The 18,612-nt window shown below is 38.9% G+C and overlaps 1 protein-coding gene across 1 annotated transcript in view; it reads right to left on the reverse strand.

The window, feature by feature from the left end:
* Nucleotides 1-18,612, reverse strand: part of LOC137502821 (gastrula zinc finger protein XlCGF57.1-like) — a 90,574-nt gene that overhangs the window by 58,062 nt on the left and 13,900 nt on the right. Inside the window, exons 2-3 of the mRNA XM_068229866.1 lie at nt 11,145-11,262; nt 1,196-1,278 (exon numbers count right to left, since the gene is read on the reverse strand). Of these exons, the coding sequence (XP_068085967.1) occupies nt 1,196-1,278; nt 11,145-11,210 (149 nt within the window). The 5' untranslated portion in view covers nt 11,211-11,262. The remainder of the gene's footprint in view (nt 1-1,195; nt 1,279-11,144; nt 11,263-18,612) is intronic.

Here is an 18,612-nt window from a genome sequence, read left to right on the forward strand (position 1 = left end):
AAAATATAGGTCAGACAACAATCGGGACTCAGGGTGACCCGATGCGATATGAACGGAAGATGAAAAAAAACTTCCTTCGGGTCACCGGTGGGCCGATCAAAACTAGCAGTATGCCTCGATCCTTTGCTTCAATTGGAACACTATGTTGCCATTAGTTAACGGAAATTCGTAACTAGGACGTAGTTACTTACTTCGCAATTCTGGGAAGTTCGCACCGACGGATAAGAGTAACATGTTTCGGGGCACATGGTGACCCGAACCGCACGGAACGTGTTAAATTAAATAAAATATAACTCTGTAAAAGTTTAAGCCATGTCTAAGACCTTAGTCAAACTTAGGGAATAAAGAGTGTGTACCCTCATTGGCATTGTGGTGACTACGACTACCTTTAAAATCTATCTCTTAATTTTGTAACTTAATACTTTCTCTCCATCTAGCCTCTGTAACTTCCGGCCATGAGCCCACATAGGGTTTTAATGATGTTCTGGTGAATTTCAAAGGAGTGCAAATGTTTGCCTCCTAACATCTTGACTTTTGGCCAATGATATTATTCTTTTCTTTTTTCACTGAGGCCATGTACAATGGGTACTTATTACCCCTGTTAAAGTTAACTACTATTATTCAATTTCCTATGTAAAATCGACTGCTTAGCAAATAACACAATGAATACTGTTTGTGATTTGTAAAACGTAGACTGTGCCTTTAAGAGGCCTGGATCTTGTAAATTTTGGAGAATAGTCTCCCAGAGAGTAATTGTGTGGAGCAATGATGATGGAGCTCAGTCTCTTTGAGGGTTTAGTGGTGCTCTTGTAAAACTGAAACTTGGGAGCTTCAAGCTCATTTCTTAAATCATAGTTGTTCCAGGCCTTTCTAATATTGTTTTTCGAACTCACAAGCTAACCTTTGTACTATTACTACTTGTTATTCACCTCCATGCTCCACGGTATTTCCGTAACAATTTCCATTATTTTGACAATCAAGACCCTCAGTCCATTATTGGACATGGCACTGCTGTGCTCACCAGCGAGTAACTCAGGGTTCAAACTGTAGTGTTAATCTACCTGATAAAAATCACACTACCTCAGGCAGGTTTGCACCAGTCATCTTGGAATCTAGTGACTGACATTCTACCACTGATCTACAGAGAGAGCTAGTGAACAGGGTTAGGGGTGTACAATCTAATTAAGCTACTTACTTGTTTTCTACTTTGACACATGGGACCAGTTGATCAACTGTTCTTTCTTCTACTTTTATTTCATGCTTGATGTCTGCAGTAGGCTATAAACAAGAGAAGTAATTTAAGAAAAGTAAAGAGGTAACATGAAATTAATATATAAACAGGAAACAGCTGATAAAGTAAAAATCACAATTCCACAATAGAAATACCATTATCTTCCAATGTGTAAAAATTGTCACAGCCCCCTTTTGTTACTCCATACACATTACCAAACAACAGAGATAACACAGAGAAAAATGCAAATGAGAGTTCATGATAACACAAGGTGATAAAATACAAGATAGCAGAGTCTAGAACAAAAGGAGCAATCATCATAATCCTCCTAAACCATCTCCAGTTTCCCGGGTGTGGTATATGAGCCTCCTCCATCTCATCCTGTCCTTGTACCATTCTTCCTCCACCAACTTGTCCCAATCATGACCTCTCACCAGTACATCGCTCTTAACTAAATCTATCCATTTCCTTCGTGGCCTTCTCACGGGTCGTCTTCCTTCTACCTTTCTATCAAATTCCTTCCTTGCAGTTCTGTTTACTGGCATCCTCTTCAATATGGTGGAAAATTATTCAGGACTGATAAATCGTCGATCGGAGCAAACAAGAAACAGTTCGAAGTTGGACTCCTTCTGTCCTAGGTAATATACAAATCCAACTAACCTAACCTTACTACCGGCAAAGGAAAGAAGGAGATAAGACTTAAACATGGTAAGGTAAGGGTGCATTCTGCCCAAAGGCAGGTCTGAACCTCCACAGAGGTGTGCCTGAGCTGGTGTTTATGTGCACTTAAACATGAGTTTATTAAAAACAAAAGGTTCTAATGAAAGATAACTAAATTCATAACAAAAGAACACAGATAATAAATTCTTTTGGAGAGTACTCACAAATGATTGCATGTGAAGGGTGTCAATATATCACCTTCCTAGCAACCCTCATGAGATAATAGAATTGGTGTACTTCAGTGCCAGGGAGGAAACTTCTCGCACAACATCCCATTTACCTCAGAGATGATATATTTCAATATTAATAACTGATTTAGAAGTAATATATAATGCACCACAGAGAAGATACAGACCCTAGAAAAAAAAGCTCCTCAATAAAGACTAGAGACGGGAATTTGCCTATTTAATTCCTGTGTTCAGAAATGTAGGCTTTTGAGATATAAATCAGTTTTAGTTTCTTTTTAGCTATATTTTGTTGGTTTTATTGTGCCTATAAATGCATATTTCAGGGGTTTGTGCCCATTTGGAGTATAATTGCCTATTTGATGACTTTTGATTCTATTTAGAAAAGCCGATTTCTTTCCAATGCATTATATTGTACCTAGTGTGCTCGACAGAATTATCTTCTCTTTTCTCAAAATCTGTTTATCCCACAAACAAAAATGGGAATTCTCAGAAGTCACCAGAAATAGTTATAGGGAAATTTCCATCAGGAGAAACATGGAACAATTTGACCTCAAAGCCTTCAACCCCTCCAACCTCCTAAGAACCAGTCAACGTCTAACTATGTTGCACAACCCATATGCCCTGTACCTCCCTTTCGATGCGAACTGTTGTACACGTACGCTTTATGTTCAGAACGCGTTGTGATTTATTGTGAAGTGGAAGCACAGGGGATCCCAATTTCATTCCAGGTGGAAAGGTAGTCTGTCAAGCTTGCTGTAAGGAGGTAAGTTCATGTGTTCCTTTTGTCTTTTTTGTGATTGAGAACTATGATTGCATTTCATTGCAGCATATATAGGCCTATTAATTTATGTATTATAGCAAGTTGTTTTGTTGCTATGCTGTATTAGTTGTGAACTTTCAATAATTTATATTGCTAAAATGTAAATAATCATTAAATTATTAACTAGGAATTAGAACGCCGGTGGTCTCTTGTCACAGAATAGATGAAAAGTAAATCAGTATTTTGAACTGTGAATCATTTCCTATGAACTGAAATGCTATTTTTAAAACTCCCTTTGAAAAATAGTGAATTCTATTTTATTCTGTTAAGCCTTCGCGATCCAAATAGCCCAGCTAGGATAATGCCACAGCGTGTTTTAAAAGGTTGGCAAGACTATCTTTACAAGACCAGGCCAGTGGAAAGATCGTTGGTCTGGATTGGTGAGGTCTTGTTAGAAACCGTTTTGCTTGGCGGGGAGGAGGAAGCAAAGAGAGCCTGAGGGGCGTAAGCTCCCAGGTTAACAAGCCTCTAGAGTCTTGCTAAATTGTGACATAAATAAGGTTATGCGCATATGTCACGACAATTTCAAATAACGTGGTTTTTTAATTTTCAACGTGGGTGGCAGCCTTGAGGGCACACATGATGTATGATCCATTGTAGGCAACAGAAAATAGTCTTCATGACAGCTGACCTGCCTGACCAATGCCAGCAAACAGAAACAAATAAAATGTTCACAAATCTGAAACGATACAGCCGAATTATAATTGAAAATCCTTGAGGACATATTTCCATCTAAATGACTAATTACCTTGTTCCTACTTTAAAGTTTTGTACTTCCAAAAAGATCATCTCTAAGTCTTCTTTTTATGAAATAAATGCTTGATATATACTAAGCATTATTGCCAATTATCCCAACTGTAGAAATTTAAGATATAGGAAGAATGTAATTTATGTCAGTTTTATTATTTTTCAGATCAAATATCTATATCAACCCAGCCTTTCTACCAATCCACTTTAGGCAGCGACCAACAACCATTTTCTTCAGACCTATTCACTGCAATGTTGGGAGCTAATATGACCCTGCATAAAACGGAGCATCTTCAAATTTCAACAAGTTGCCGGGAGCAATCACCAAGTTGGAGAAGAGTGGCATGCCCCTGGTAGTCATTTAGGATTGTGGAATAAGTCAGGGGAAGTTTTGATAGAACCTCTGGGAAAGCAGCCGCTGTCGGCGAAATAAAACCAGATGAAGTGAGTTCATTGAAGTTTTGTCCAATCACTCCATATGATGTTGAGAGATCTTTCTCGCAGTACAAAATCATTATGCATGAGAGGAGAACAAGATTGCTACTTGAAAACATTGAAACGCTTGTAAATTCCTTTTGAAGCAATTGAAAGTGTTATTAAATTATCAGTAATTTTTTCATGCCTATTTTACATGTTAGTGCCTATTTAAATCCCTATTTTGGCTCATTTAAGAGCCTATATGCCTGCCTATTTTAACTGTTTTTAGTGCCTATAATTCTTGTCTCTAATAATGATTTAAGGCAAAAAAGAAAACGAAAATATGACAAAACTGCATCACATGTGGACGGGTGTCACATGAAAGGACAAAAGATAAGGATTCGTGCAGAAAAATGAAATGGCTATCTCCAAAAGTAAAAGGATAAAGTTACCAGTATGCCGCACAATGGCAGGACATAAATGGGATGTAAAGAAGGGTCAGTAGAATAAAAAATTTAACCCGAGTAAAATAAAAACTAAAGGTGAAATAATTTGTTTTTCTTCATTGTGTACCAAAATAAGATCCATTCCACTCAACCGCACAATAAACATGCAAAATCGGGCATCTTACAGATTCAAAGCGCCATGTAGAAATGCATGAAAAGGCAAAGTGAAATGGTATAACAATACCGGGAAAGTACCATAGATTGGCCCAAATTACCAGAATAGATATGTACAAAATCATGATGTATAAAAACACCACAACGTCTCAAGAAAACAGCTTTGTTGATAAATGACATGTAGGCATTTAAAAGCAGACTTAAGAGACCTTAAGACAGGCCGAGCATAAAACATCGATGAAATCCCCGACAAGATATCCAAAATACCAAGCATGTATAAACGGAGTTGTCAATCACACCAACAAAATTGGAATAGACCGTATTGTGCCACAACATTGAAGTGATACATACAAATAAGGTGGAAATAAAGATAAGAAACACATACATGTGACGAGACATCAAAAATAGACAAAACCCAAGCAAAGGGTGAAATAATATGGCAACACCTTCAAAGCGTAACATTCGGCCGAACGGTAACCAAACTGCAACCGATAAGACAGGGGGAAAAAAGCATAGAATTAATAATCAAGGTAAATTGGACATAGTCACAAACTTAGCGAGTAAAGATAAGGAATTATAGATTCTGTGCGAATCTCCAACATAATATCTGCTAAATCTTTTATAAATATTATAATACGGTAAGAAGCCATGCAATGTGTTTCTGGACTCAATTTTGCTTTTCTCCAAAATTCAAACAAAAAATCACTATGGGACTTAGAATGAAGGAGGTAGAAAAGCCAAAGGTATGAGAGGGGATCCTATTGCCATCTTGTAACAATATGATAAACCATGAAGTGCAAGACTGCCAGTACAGAAACACAGTAAAGGATTTCATAACATAAATTAAACATACGTGAAACTGAAGGTAAACACAGACAGAGAAGCAGGAACATCTCAAGATAGAAGAATGAAAAGGGAGAAATATATGCCATAATTATATTGAGAGATGGAAACATGAAAAGGAACACATCACAAGATAAAGATAACAAGGAAGAGAGATCAATAGAAAAGGGAGAACAAGAGAGGACAATCTCCACACCTCTCTTTCTGTTCATTTCATTCCCTTGACTGTCCCATCACTGTGTTCATGTGTTCCCTTCCATTACTCAAGTCCCCAAAGAGGATTCTTATAGGTGAGCAGACATAAGTTGGTTCTCATCCCAATGAAACTCTCCATGTCAAGTTCAGTTTAGAAATGGTCAATCATTTGACTGTGTCTTACAAATCATTATCAATTATTCACCTTGTCCAGCTGCCACTGGGTGCAGATGTCATTGGTACCTTTCCATTCTCCTGCATCCAACCACCATTGTATGTCCTGAGCAGTGTTCCAATCCAGGTTTCTTCAAATTATACTATTCTTAGTTTTTTTAACCACCTTAGACAAGGTCTCCCTCTAACCTTCGTTTCATTTGACTCTCCATCATCTGCTTTGGCATCCTTACCTCCTCCATCCTCTTAATATGTTCCTCACTCTCTTATGACTTCACTGGTAGTTCCTTCTTTCACATCAGGGTTCTCACACTCTGGTGGAATGCATTTTCTTTTTGAATCCCTTTACTTATCTCCATGTCCAGCCCTGCCTCAATTTGCTTTCCACAGACCTGAAGCTCTCCATGATTTCCATGTGCCTTTAAATTTATAATTCTTTTGCCTTCACTCTAACTCTTATCAACAGCATAGCCTTACTCCTTTCCACAATGATTTTCATTCCATCTTCTTCTTCTTTTCCTACAGCTTTTCTCACACCTGTGGGGTTGCGGGTGTGAACTGCGTAGCACAAGTGGATTTGGCCCTGTTTTACGGCCAAATGCCCTTCCTGATGCCAACCCTATATGGAGGGATGTAATCACTATTGCATGTTTCTGTGGTAGTTGGTAGCGTACTGTGTTGTGTGAATATGAAGAGGAGATTGTTGGGACAGACACCAACACCCAGTCCCCGAGCCAGAATTAATCAGAAGCGATTAAAATCCCCGACCCGGCCGGAAATAGAACCCGGGACCCTCTGAACCGTAGGCAGTATGCTGACCATTCAGTCAACGAGTCGGACAATGATTTTCATTCCATAATTTTCAATAATCTCACTTAATATGTCGAGTTGCACTTGTGCTTCCTGTCTGTCTTCAAACACCTTCAGGCCCCCTGTCACAGTATTTTCACTTTGTCTTCTTAACAATTTCGTCCATAAACATTATGATTAAAAGATGTGAAAGTACACTTCCTTGTTTCATTACAAAAGCACATGTGTCTGGATACTGCTGGAACAATTTTTCTACATTGCTTGCACACATTCTATCAGTTGTTTTCCAAATCCTTTCCATGATCATACTTACCATATCTTTGCTCTGATTACATTATCATGGGGATTTTCCAAACAAGGAATGTCATCACCATATCTCCCCCGTATTCTCACTGATTTTCTATTACTGCTTCAAACTGAAGATGGAGTCTAGTGTTGATATTCTATTCCAAAAACCATATACGTACACAGCTGTTCTTGTAATTGTCCATTCACCTCTCTTCTTATTCTCTTTTCTAGTACCAACTCAAATATTTTTGCTGCTTGATATACGATTGTGACACATCAATAACTATTCCATATCTTCTTGTTCCCCTTCTTACATTTTAGGTGTTGCTACTCCTTTACTCCAGTTACTTGAAACCAATTTTTCTTTCCCAATTCATCTCAATAACCAATTGTCACTGTAGACCAACAGGTCCTACTGCTTTTATAATTCCCCAGACGTTTCCCTCTTTCATTCACTTGACCGCAGATTCTTCTTCTTCACTTTTGGATTTTGTCTCCTCACACTTTGCATCTATCACCTTGTCACAAAGAGGAGTTCAAATGATTTATTCCATCTAGTCCTGTTCTCCTCTTACTGTGTTATTATCCTTTCTTCCTCCTTTTCCACCTGCTTTCTGTAGACCCTTTCTTCTCTCTTCCTTGTTACAAGTCCACACAGAATCCTTTCGTCACTATCCGCATTCCGTTTCAGCTTTCCGGCTTTTCTCAACTTACTACTTTGTTATTCCTTCTTCTCATTTCCTGAACCTTTCTTCTCCTTCCAGTTTATCCCAGTTTCACAACTGCCATGCTTTCTTATTTCTCCATTACTGTATAATTTAAATATGGGGTCTCTTTATCTTTCATTCTATCAACTACTCTGCCATAGGCTCTCTCTGCATGGCCTACAAATTCCTTCTTGAACATGTCCCATTCGACTTCCACACCCTCCAGCTCAATTCTGGGTATGTGTTGTTGCAGTTCATTTTGGATTCTTCTTTCACTTCCATCTATATACTACAAGTTTACTAAAAAGCTCTGTGAAGTCCGTTCACTTGTTCTACTGGACTGATTTGCTTTATTCTCTCCAGAATGACATGCTGGTGAATCAACAGGTATTGACAGATTTCAAACTTGAGTCAGCTTCTAGACATCCTAAAATAAATCACTGATTGACCACTTTAATAACAGCAGTTCAATGCTTACCCTAGCAAGCAACACGTTCTGTACTTAGCAGGTTGCATACAGTTAAGGAGCAATATCTTCATGTAAAGGAACTGGTGCAGCTAAACAATTAAAAATGATGGCGACTACAAGCAATCCGGCACTTTAAACTAACCTTGGTACACATAATTACTTAATAATATCTGGAGAGAAATACTGTAAGTTGCTTAACGTCGCACCAACACTGATAGGTCTTATGGCGACAATGGGATAGAAAAGGGACGTCGCACCAACACTGATAGGTCTTATGGCGACAATGGGATAGAAAAGGGCTAGGAGTGGGAAGGAAGCGGCCATGGCCTGGTACAGCCCCAGCATTTGCCTGGTGTGAAAATGGGAAACCATGGAAAACCATCTTCAGGGCTGCCAACAGTGGGGTTCGAACCCACTATCTCCCAAATACTGGATACTGGCTGCAATAAAGCGACTGCCGCTATCGAGCTCAGTAATCCATAGTTTTCAGGTTTGCTGAAATAAACAGTGACATTGTGGATGACAGGTCTGAGTTCAGCCATTATCTCTATGGGAGGTGAGAAGGGGTGAAAAAGAAAATGTCCTAAATGACCAAGGTATGTTCCGCTGGCCCTGCGGTGTAGGGATAGCATGTCTGCCTCCAACCTGGAGTCCCTGAGTTCTATGGAACAGTACCATGTGAGTCAATCAGCAAGCTGTTACAGTGTACGGCGATGGTGTTATTCATTACAACATGGTTCAGAGACAACATCTGGATGACTTCACATGGGAAAGAATCATCGCGAAATTAGAAGAAAGATGAAGTGTGACTAGTGTAGCCCAGGAGTTTGGTATTGCTCACAGCATTGGTTCACGTGCATGGAGAGTGTTCTGAACCACAGGCAGTGCTGCCTGAAGGAGGGGAAGGTGTTGACCACAGTCAACTACAGCAGCAGATGACCGCTACAGTATGCAACAGGCAAGAAGAGACTCACTTCAAACAGCAGGTGCAATTGCAACCATATTTAACAGGACTACAAGGAACCCAATTTCGCACTCCACAGAAGCACGGCGACTGCTCTGTTATCTCGACGACCCTTATGTTGTGTTCCATTGACGCCCGCACATCAGCGGCACCGTTTGCAATGGTGCCAAGACATCAGGTGCACACTGACGAAGAGTGGGGTCGCGTTATCTTCTCAGATGAGAGCAGATTCAATTGAAGTAGTAACTGCAGATGTACCCTAATTTCGTGAGAGGTGTAAACATGTAGTGCACCAGGAATATTGCTGAACGTGATCATTTTGGTGATCCAAGTGTTATGGCGTGCGGAGGCATAATGTTGCGTGGGCGTATCGACATCCGAATTTTTGAACGGGGTATACTCACCAGTTATTGTGACAGTGTACTCCTGCCCTACGTGAGTCTTTTCAGGGGTACATCCGGCTCAGTTTTATGGATGACAATGCATGAGTGCATCGAACAGCGCAGGTGGAGGAGCTCTTGGAACGAGAGGATATTCAGCCAATGAGCTGGTCTGACCACTGCCCCAACTCAAATCCCATCCAGCACGTGTGGGACATGTTGGGCAGACATATTGCAACATGTCCACATTCACCAACGACCATCCAGCAGTTGTCAACTGCGCCGGTTGAAGAATGGAATGCCCTACCAAAAAAACTGCTTACCAATGTTGTGGCCAGCATGAAACACATTGCAGAGCATGTATCCCTGTCCGTGGTGATCACACACCCGTTTAAGAAAAATGTACCTTCTTTTGTGATGTCCAGGGGACCATCATGAGCCGCAGTGACTTACGTGTAATTTACTGTCTATCTACAAAAGTGTCATTTCTGTTCGTCTCATTGCATATTCTTTTCAGTTGCCTACTGTAGCGGTTCTACCTATGTTTCGTCGAGCTATGTTACTTGGCAGTGAAAGTTACTTTCGTCCTTAAGTTTTGCACAGCAGTATTATTATTAGCGTATGGCAAGGACATTATATACATAATACAAAATATGTACACAATAACAAGAAACATTGATTCACTTCAGGTATTAGTGTTATCTGTTATCATATCTGAATGTCCAACTTCTGAATCCAAAAGTAGTGCTTCCACTGTTGAAGATAGGAAGTCTTCCAATCTACCTAGATAAGCCCGTAGTTGACACTCACTTATAATGTGAGGTATGGTCTGGTGACCCACATTCTGGAGATGGTACAGACTTCCACTTGTAGAGAGAATCCCTGCACCTTCCACAACCTGTCCTGATCCTGTTCAGCCTGGACCAAGTTGCACAGCAGTGTATGTACAATACTAAGCTTTTAGCAACTCTTGAAATATATCAGACCTACAAAGTAACAGGTCAGAATTTTTGGGGTATATTTTAAATGTCAAGTTGTCATTATTACTAGTTTTATGGTTTTCAAAATACCAAGATACCAGAATTTAGTGCAACAAGAGGCCACTTACTTGCTAGTAAATCTACTGATATGAGGCTGGTATATCTGAACACCACCAGGTTGATTAGGGACTGAATGTGCCAAATTGAAATCAGAATATTATCCTCCTACTATCTGAACTACTCAGACTGGTACTTTTCCTGTCAAGCTACTTAAATACTCAGAGGATTACAAAGGACAGTGCTGAATGCAGCAACAGAACAAAGAAGGATGAAGAGAGCCCATTTCTTCTTCAAAATCTTACCAGTGTATTCAGCATTCAGACATGATATGTATAATAAAAGATGCAGAAATTCCACATTTCCACCATTAATGTAATCATATAAATAAGTTTATGTCAATTTGAGAAGAGTATTTTAGAAAATATGCGACTCCATTTTATGAAGAACAGATACACAAGTAGAGTTATGCAACTAGTCAAACTCTAACGGTTAAATTCTAATCAATATAAAATTATCTGGAATGATACTTACAAGTGAAGTATTTCCTGTTTCCTCAAGGCCAACTGGTTCCTCTTTGACAGTTACTTGCAAGTCCATTTCACAAAGCGTATGTAGTTCTAGATGGAGCAGGCGATGAAAATTATTTCCTCTGAAACAAGACCCAGAAACATATTATTTTTAATGGTTCTGTTTGTGTCATCAGTCAACGCTGTAGGCTCAGATGACTGTTGATATTGTGCTCATAGCAAGAGGACACCCAGATCTGCATGGAAACTGAATCCCATGGATGTACACATTCACTGGGTAACATCCCATATCCGTTAGCTGGGATTGATTTGCAGCCCCATAGTAAAGAGCCAACAACTACGCCGCTTATTTCATGCTCGATACACTTGGGTGTGCATCTCTCCACATCACCATATAATGTACTACACTATACTCTAATCTTATCTAATTTTTGTGCACTTGAAGACGGGCACCCACCTCAAGAAACTAAAGCAGGATTGGAAGAGAAAGCCTCTTTCAGATAGACTCCACAAAATATACCTTGACTCCTTACCATGGGAATGCTATCAGAGAAGACTGCCATTGTATGATTAAGATCAGGAAGGCTATCTGAGCTGTAACATGTCAAGAAATACCCTCAGATGGTGGGCCATATCATTATTTATGCCAAAAGGACCTAATTCTTGGTGCTCATGCCAACGAGCCATAGTGGAAGGGAAGGTTCAGGCTTTCAAACACCAGAATAACACACCCCTTGTACTGCAGGCATACCACCCCGCACATTTAAAATAAGCACCCTTTTGAAGGCTATCTATAACAAACTCTGAAACTGATAGTGGAAGGAATATGTATGTTTCTTGACAGAGGTCTCTAATGCAGAAAATTAAGGTTTTCAAGGGTCCAACTCAATACAATAATATTTTATTGTGAGTCAATCACGTCATAAGGGTACTAGTTTCGGCATCGTCAGCCCTAGATGTAAAGTAAACAATTCTATACACACACACCTAAAGCAACCTAAAACACATTTTAAAATGCATTATAAAACACATTACTAGCAACTACAATGAAGCATGAAATGAGTTTAAATTATGGTACTATTGAAATGCTGCGGTATAAAACTTAATAAAATGTTGACAATTCCGTTGTAAGGTTATTATGTAATGTCGACTATATGAGTTGGCACTTGTTCACTTGAATTAGGTGGTTCCAAAGAAATTTAATGGGTCATATGAAGATCGAAGTAAGACTTGAGATTGAGATTCCCACTTCAATTTGAAACCTGAGGAAGAAAATATTCATTACATTTGAGTCTGTATGTCCCAGATTTGGAGTAAATGTTCGGAGTATTAATTGAAGCAGAGTTGTGTAAAATTTCAAAGGTTCTGATCTTAGTTCCGAATAAAATTCACGCAGTGTTTCCGGAAAATGTTTGTGATTTTATGGACGTCGTTATCAGTAAAAGTAGATGAAATGCAAGCTTTTGATTTTTCTTTCATGAGAGTGGACTTGGGCCGGTGCCTGCATTTGTTGATATTTGTTCTATGAGTGGTCTGTTGTACCCATTGAACTTGGCAATTGCCCTTATGGTATCACGTTCATTATTAAGGTCTTTCTTTGTCATGAGTATCGCGAAAGCCTGTTAGACCATACTATTACATGCTGCACGTTTATGCATTAAGGAATGTTCCAAGTCATCCATAATACAAATTCAGTAACTCCATATTCATCGTACCATACCCCGTCTGAACTCACATAAAACTACACCACCGTTACATTCCAAACCTGATTAAGAATTTATATACCGATTTATTGCACGCGGTAATGGGTAGGAATATATATATATTTTCAATATAAATAAATATGTATGTATGTTTAGTCATCAGCCCAAAGGCTGGTTCGATCCTCAACAGCTCTGCCATGAGCTGTCATAAATAGCCTAGACATCACTGAAGAGGTGTACTAGGGAAATGAAGAGTGAGGTATTTCCCGTTGCTTTCCTCATTGAGCCAGAAGTTGCTATTACATATCAGTCTGCCAAGCCCACTGAAATGTATGCACCAACCGATCCTATGAGCAACAGTTTCACACCATTCATAGGAGGGACTGGCTGCATCAGGAATGGCATTACTAGCATCACTCATACCTCGGTCACTTTCATCTTGTCAAAGCCAATTATAAGACAGAGACAGACAGATCAATGAAAGTAACAAAATTGCTCTAGCCTATACCAGAAGACACAGAGCACTGTAAACACTAGGTCCCGCCAGCAAAGGCACTATGTACAATATTAACTAGGTGGGAATATCCAATTTTATTGTAGACTACTCATGATGGACAAAGATATTGAGAATTCAGACACAGCAGGCTTATTCCTTAGTGCTCAAGAAGGAAACAAACATGATGAAGCGGACAACACAATACTTGGCAGTCATTGAGAGCCCCATAACTGCATTAACATGAATATCTTCCCTAGTTCTAATTTTGAATAGCACTCCCATTCGTTGGTGCTAGCCCTGGACCTCAGGAAGGAAACATAAGATAGCATGAAGAAGCGGAGTGCCACAGAATAGAGTCGTGTCTAAAATGAAAGAGTCCCCGTAGGTACATACGCATATTTCTCTAGTAATAATGGTATTTATTAATTTACTACTAATTTTACTGTTGATTTGTGTGAAAGCAAGTGATTTCCTCCATTCAGGACAAAAATTACAACCAGGCGAGCTGGCCGATCGGTTAGAGGCACGTGGATTGCATCCAGGAGATAGCGGGTTCGAATTTCACTGTCGGCAGCCCTGAAGATGGTTTTCCGTGGTTTCCCATTTTCACACCGGGCAAATGCTGGGGCTGTACCTTAATTAAGGCCATGGCTGCTTACTTACAACTCCTAGGCCTTTCCCATCCCATTGTCGCCATTAGACCTATCTGTGTCCGTGCAACTAGGGGACCCGGTAGGGTCTATATTATTCTAGAATGTTAAATTTACTGTTTTTAGGTACATTTATCTCAGAAACGGTTCATACTAAAGGCTTCATTTTTTTCTCATGCTTTCTTTATACCTTCTTGCGTGTTTTAACACATGGATTTATTCATTAGAGATATATGCCCAATTTTAAATTTTTTTATTCAGTGCAACATTTTTTGGAAAGGAATTGCTCACTTTTTAGCCCTTTGTTTCTGTACTAAACACTTCTCTCCAAAAATGTTGTGTTAAAGTGTGCATATTATGACTTTATGTAATATCTGAAAGTTTCAAGATTGTATACTAAATAGTTTGAGAAAATGTTCCTTTTGTTCAGAAAAAAGTGAACGTGCAGAAACAAGCTTTCAAAGTTTTTCAATGTAATCCTGCCCCATCATCGGGGTTGTCTTGCATCTCATCCTCTAGTCTTCTTCTCACAGCTCTCTTAGTTTGTCTTGACAGTATTTTACAGTCCTTTTCTTCACCTTCAGCATTTCTTTTCCGTTCACAATCAATTTTCTTCATCCTTGTTATCATGTGATACCCTGGAGAGATACCCAATTTTTCTAAGGTTTTACACTTTATGATGTTACCTTCATTATATGTAGCCACAGCATAGTACACTCCAAAATGCAAGGTATTGACCTCTACAAAAACTCTCTTGGGAGTTTGGGTCCAACTACCAAGAGCACTTCATTCACATTTTCTGTCAATACTTCACCCAGTGATAGCAATTAACCTGTGAGTTGACCAAATGCTTGCCTATTTCGAGCTCCATCAGTCAAATGTATTAACTTTGATATTAATTATTGCTGTCATTTTATCTTTAAAGTACGGCTCTTGAGAGAACCTTTTGTAATTCCTGGATGATACATAGCCTATGTTACCTGGAATTATTCTATCTTTCAAATCGTGAAACTGGTCCCATAGTTTCTGAGGTTACCTGTTACATATAAGCAAACTCACATTCTCTCTTCATATAATCAATCAATCAATCAATCAATCAATCAATCAATCAATACTGATCTCCATTTACAGCAGTCGCCCAGGTGGCACATTCCCTATCTGTTCTTCTCGTAGCCTTTTCTTATATGTTTGCAAAGAAATTTGAAATTTATTGAACATCTCCCATGGTAAGTTTTTCCAATTCCTAACTGCCCTTCCTGTGAACGAATATTTACCCTAATTTGTCCTCTTGAATTCCAACTTTATTTTCATATTGTGATCTCTCTTACTTTTAAAGACACCACTTAAACCTATTTGTTCTCTGATGTCATTCCATGCCATCTCTCGACTGACAGCTCAGAACATACCGCTCACTGCAAGAAATTAGCTTCATTTCCCGTATCAGATCTTATTTACACTAAATCAATAAAAGTAAATATCCACCTTTTTGATACTTATATTTGCTTCAAGCAAATTAGTTATGGTTTGTTCCTTGGGAACATCATCTGCTATGATACAATGCATAGGTGAAATTACGAAGTATATTTTTTTTTCTTAAAAACATCATAAAAATAACTTGTTATGCTTAAAAATTATATGAATATAAAAAAATGAAAATAATTAAAATTAGTGACAAGGGTAAAATGGAGCACTGAAAGGGGAAGGGAAATGGATCTACTTTCTTCTAACATATTATTAAACAATTTCTATTCACTTGAACAGATGTTAAAATTTTTTTGGTTTCCAACACTTTTGTTCACTGTGATGTGTATGTTTCCTAATTGTTTATTATTTTAAAAGTTTATAAAAAATACTTTTTGCTTGTCACTTGTCCATTTTTATTAAAAAACTGCTACCTTCAGCTGCTCTTCTCCGAGGTGAATGTTGTCATTTGTTTTAACAATCCCCATATGTATGCAGTAATGAATCTGTTCAGAAAATATAACTATAATATTGCATACTCAACTCGTAATAATACTTGTTGCCGAGGTTGGTGGACCAGCAGAGGTGAAAGAAGGTGCCGGGGTGAAGGGGTATAACTACCAAATCAAAGTTAATTTAAAACTGTAACAAAGGTTATATTTTTTTCTTTTTAAAAATGTCACAATCAGCGAATAACAATGTAACAGGTACCAGTAGCAATAAACAGGTCTAGTAAAGACAAGATTGGTGGTATAAACAAAACTTGGGCTTCAAGTCCTCACTTAACAATTCCTGAGCTACACACTTAGCTTTACAAAGATCACCATTTCATGGAAGGGCACAACACCCCTCAATATATGGAGCAATTGCTTCCAATTTTCTAACGTCAGGCCTCCCACAGGCACTTTACAACACTAGAAAAGAACTGACACGCTCTCAGTTTTTCAAGCCTATTCAAGGCAATATCAGACCTTACAATTACTTGCCATCAAGGCACAACTTACAAAAATGAAACAGGGGTATCTCGTACCCAACCTACACGGCCTTCATGTAAAAGAAATAACAGTTAAATAAATGGCCCGAAAACAAAATGAAAGGAGGCGAATACTTGCACTCCTCGATGTGACTTCTTAAAACCTAACGGGCACTAGGCGATGAAACAGGGGCTATTCCCAAACTACGGAGGTGACACGTATGAGGAAATTTAAAATATTATGGAAGGGAGAAAATCAGTTACAAAACATAGTCACCTCAAACCAAAACGAAGGGGAGCTCAAGAGGGAAAATCACTCTCTATCCCTGAATTACAGTTACAGATTTTATGAAATTTTCACATTAGCCGGCAGAACTTACATTTTAGAGAAGAAGTTTCGGACTTATCCCTTGGGTTAAACTGCGGAGCTAGCAAGAAATAAAAATGTTGCCTTGCTGAAGAACTGCTGCGTGATGAAAGAGGCACCTCCCGCCTCCTGCTTCACATACACACACTTAGATGTTGATCCAATGGCCAAGAGACGTGAAAATCTGCAGTTTATAAACCCTTGGGGAAAGTTCGAGACCTTTCATGAATAATTAAGCCACACTCTCTCAATTTTAATGGTAGATGAAAAAGTTACACACAAAATCGAAGAAGAAGCCTGTGATAGGCTGAAAATTAATTTCAGAAATTAGGGATTGGCTGAATTTAAAACTGGCAGAAAGAAAACATCAATATTGCCAACCCAAAATTGAATGAACATAATTTAGTAAAGAACAAACTTATGCATACAAACCTTCTCAAGAAGGTTCTTTCACTTTGCACCAGGGTGCATGATCATAGTTTTTGTAGTCAGATCTGTTGCAGAAAGTCCAAACTTCTTAATAAATGGTAAACAAAACATGTAGAATTTTATACAGTACTGGGAACTTCACAATCACAAAATTAAGGTAGTGACATCTTCTGAGTAAAAGCTTAAATAGGTCTTGTTTCAAGTTCAGTGCTTCTCCTGTAGAGGAGGTTTTATTGGCGCAAGATTTAAATGTGCGGCATTGAGGTGTACCTCCCGGTACAATACCCATTGAAATATTTCAACTACCATAGCATTAATTCCATAGGTAAGGACAATCATTCAGATTCAGGGGTACACAAATTAAACTGTCACCAATGCAAAAAAAAATCTTACGTAGGACAGACTAGACACAGTTTTACGGTGAGTTAACTTGAGGAGAACAATAAAACTTTGATTTACACCTATTCAATACATTAAAATCAATTATAAAATTAGGATCTCATCCTTATTTTATTGCTTAATTGTTAAAACATAGGACACGTTTCGTTCATACTTTGAACATCTTCAGGTATAAATATTCTTATAAGGTTAAATTAGTAACATTTTTCTAGAACTTACACTTATGGTTTGCCGTTAACAAACTTATCCAAAATAAACTTTAAAAAACCCCTTAAATATAAAGTTTTTATATATTACGTCGTCTTAGTGAAATTAATATGACGGTATAAGTCCAGGATCCGCCGGCACGGGTGAGCATGGGCTCCGCGGCCACTGCTTGTCCGTCTATATGACGTCATATATGACGTGTTCGGCGAGTTGATGTTTGCAAACATGGCAGATAATTCGAAGGGACCTGTAGCGGCAGCTAAATATATGAATGAATGGTCTGATATATTTGGGTTTTTGAGACTGTGCAACACAATTGATGGGCATGGGGTTGCACTTGTTGGTTTGTGAAACAGATATTAACAGCCCGATATGATAGGGCTGGCTTGAATTCGCGAAAACTTTACGAGTATTAAGCAGGTCGGGGTAGTGGCAAAACCATTGGTCTGTGGACAAGCAAAGGGGATCTGGGAGCGTAAGCCCCCATGTTAGGGCCGCGAAGCGGCCAACAGGCCTCTGGCATCCCTTACGAAAGCAATTGTGATCCATTGAAAAACCACTGGTAGTGACAGGTTAGATTGTGATCCACCGAAAAGCACTGGTAGTGACAGGTTAGGTTAGGTTTGGTTAGGTGCGACAGCATTGCTAATTGAGCGACTGTTGTTGAAAGTACAGTTCTGGTCAGTATGTCACTAATTCGAAAACAACAACACTATACATTGGGAGTACAGTAGAGTCTCGCTCATCCGACCTTCGCTTATCCGACATTCCATGTTATCCGACACTG

Source organism: Anabrus simplex, chromosome 12 (assembly GCF_040414725.1).
Source record: "Anabrus simplex isolate iqAnaSimp1 chromosome 12, ASM4041472v1, whole genome shotgun sequence".
NCBI lineage: Eukaryota > Metazoa > Arthropoda > Insecta > Orthoptera > Tettigoniidae > Anabrus > Anabrus simplex.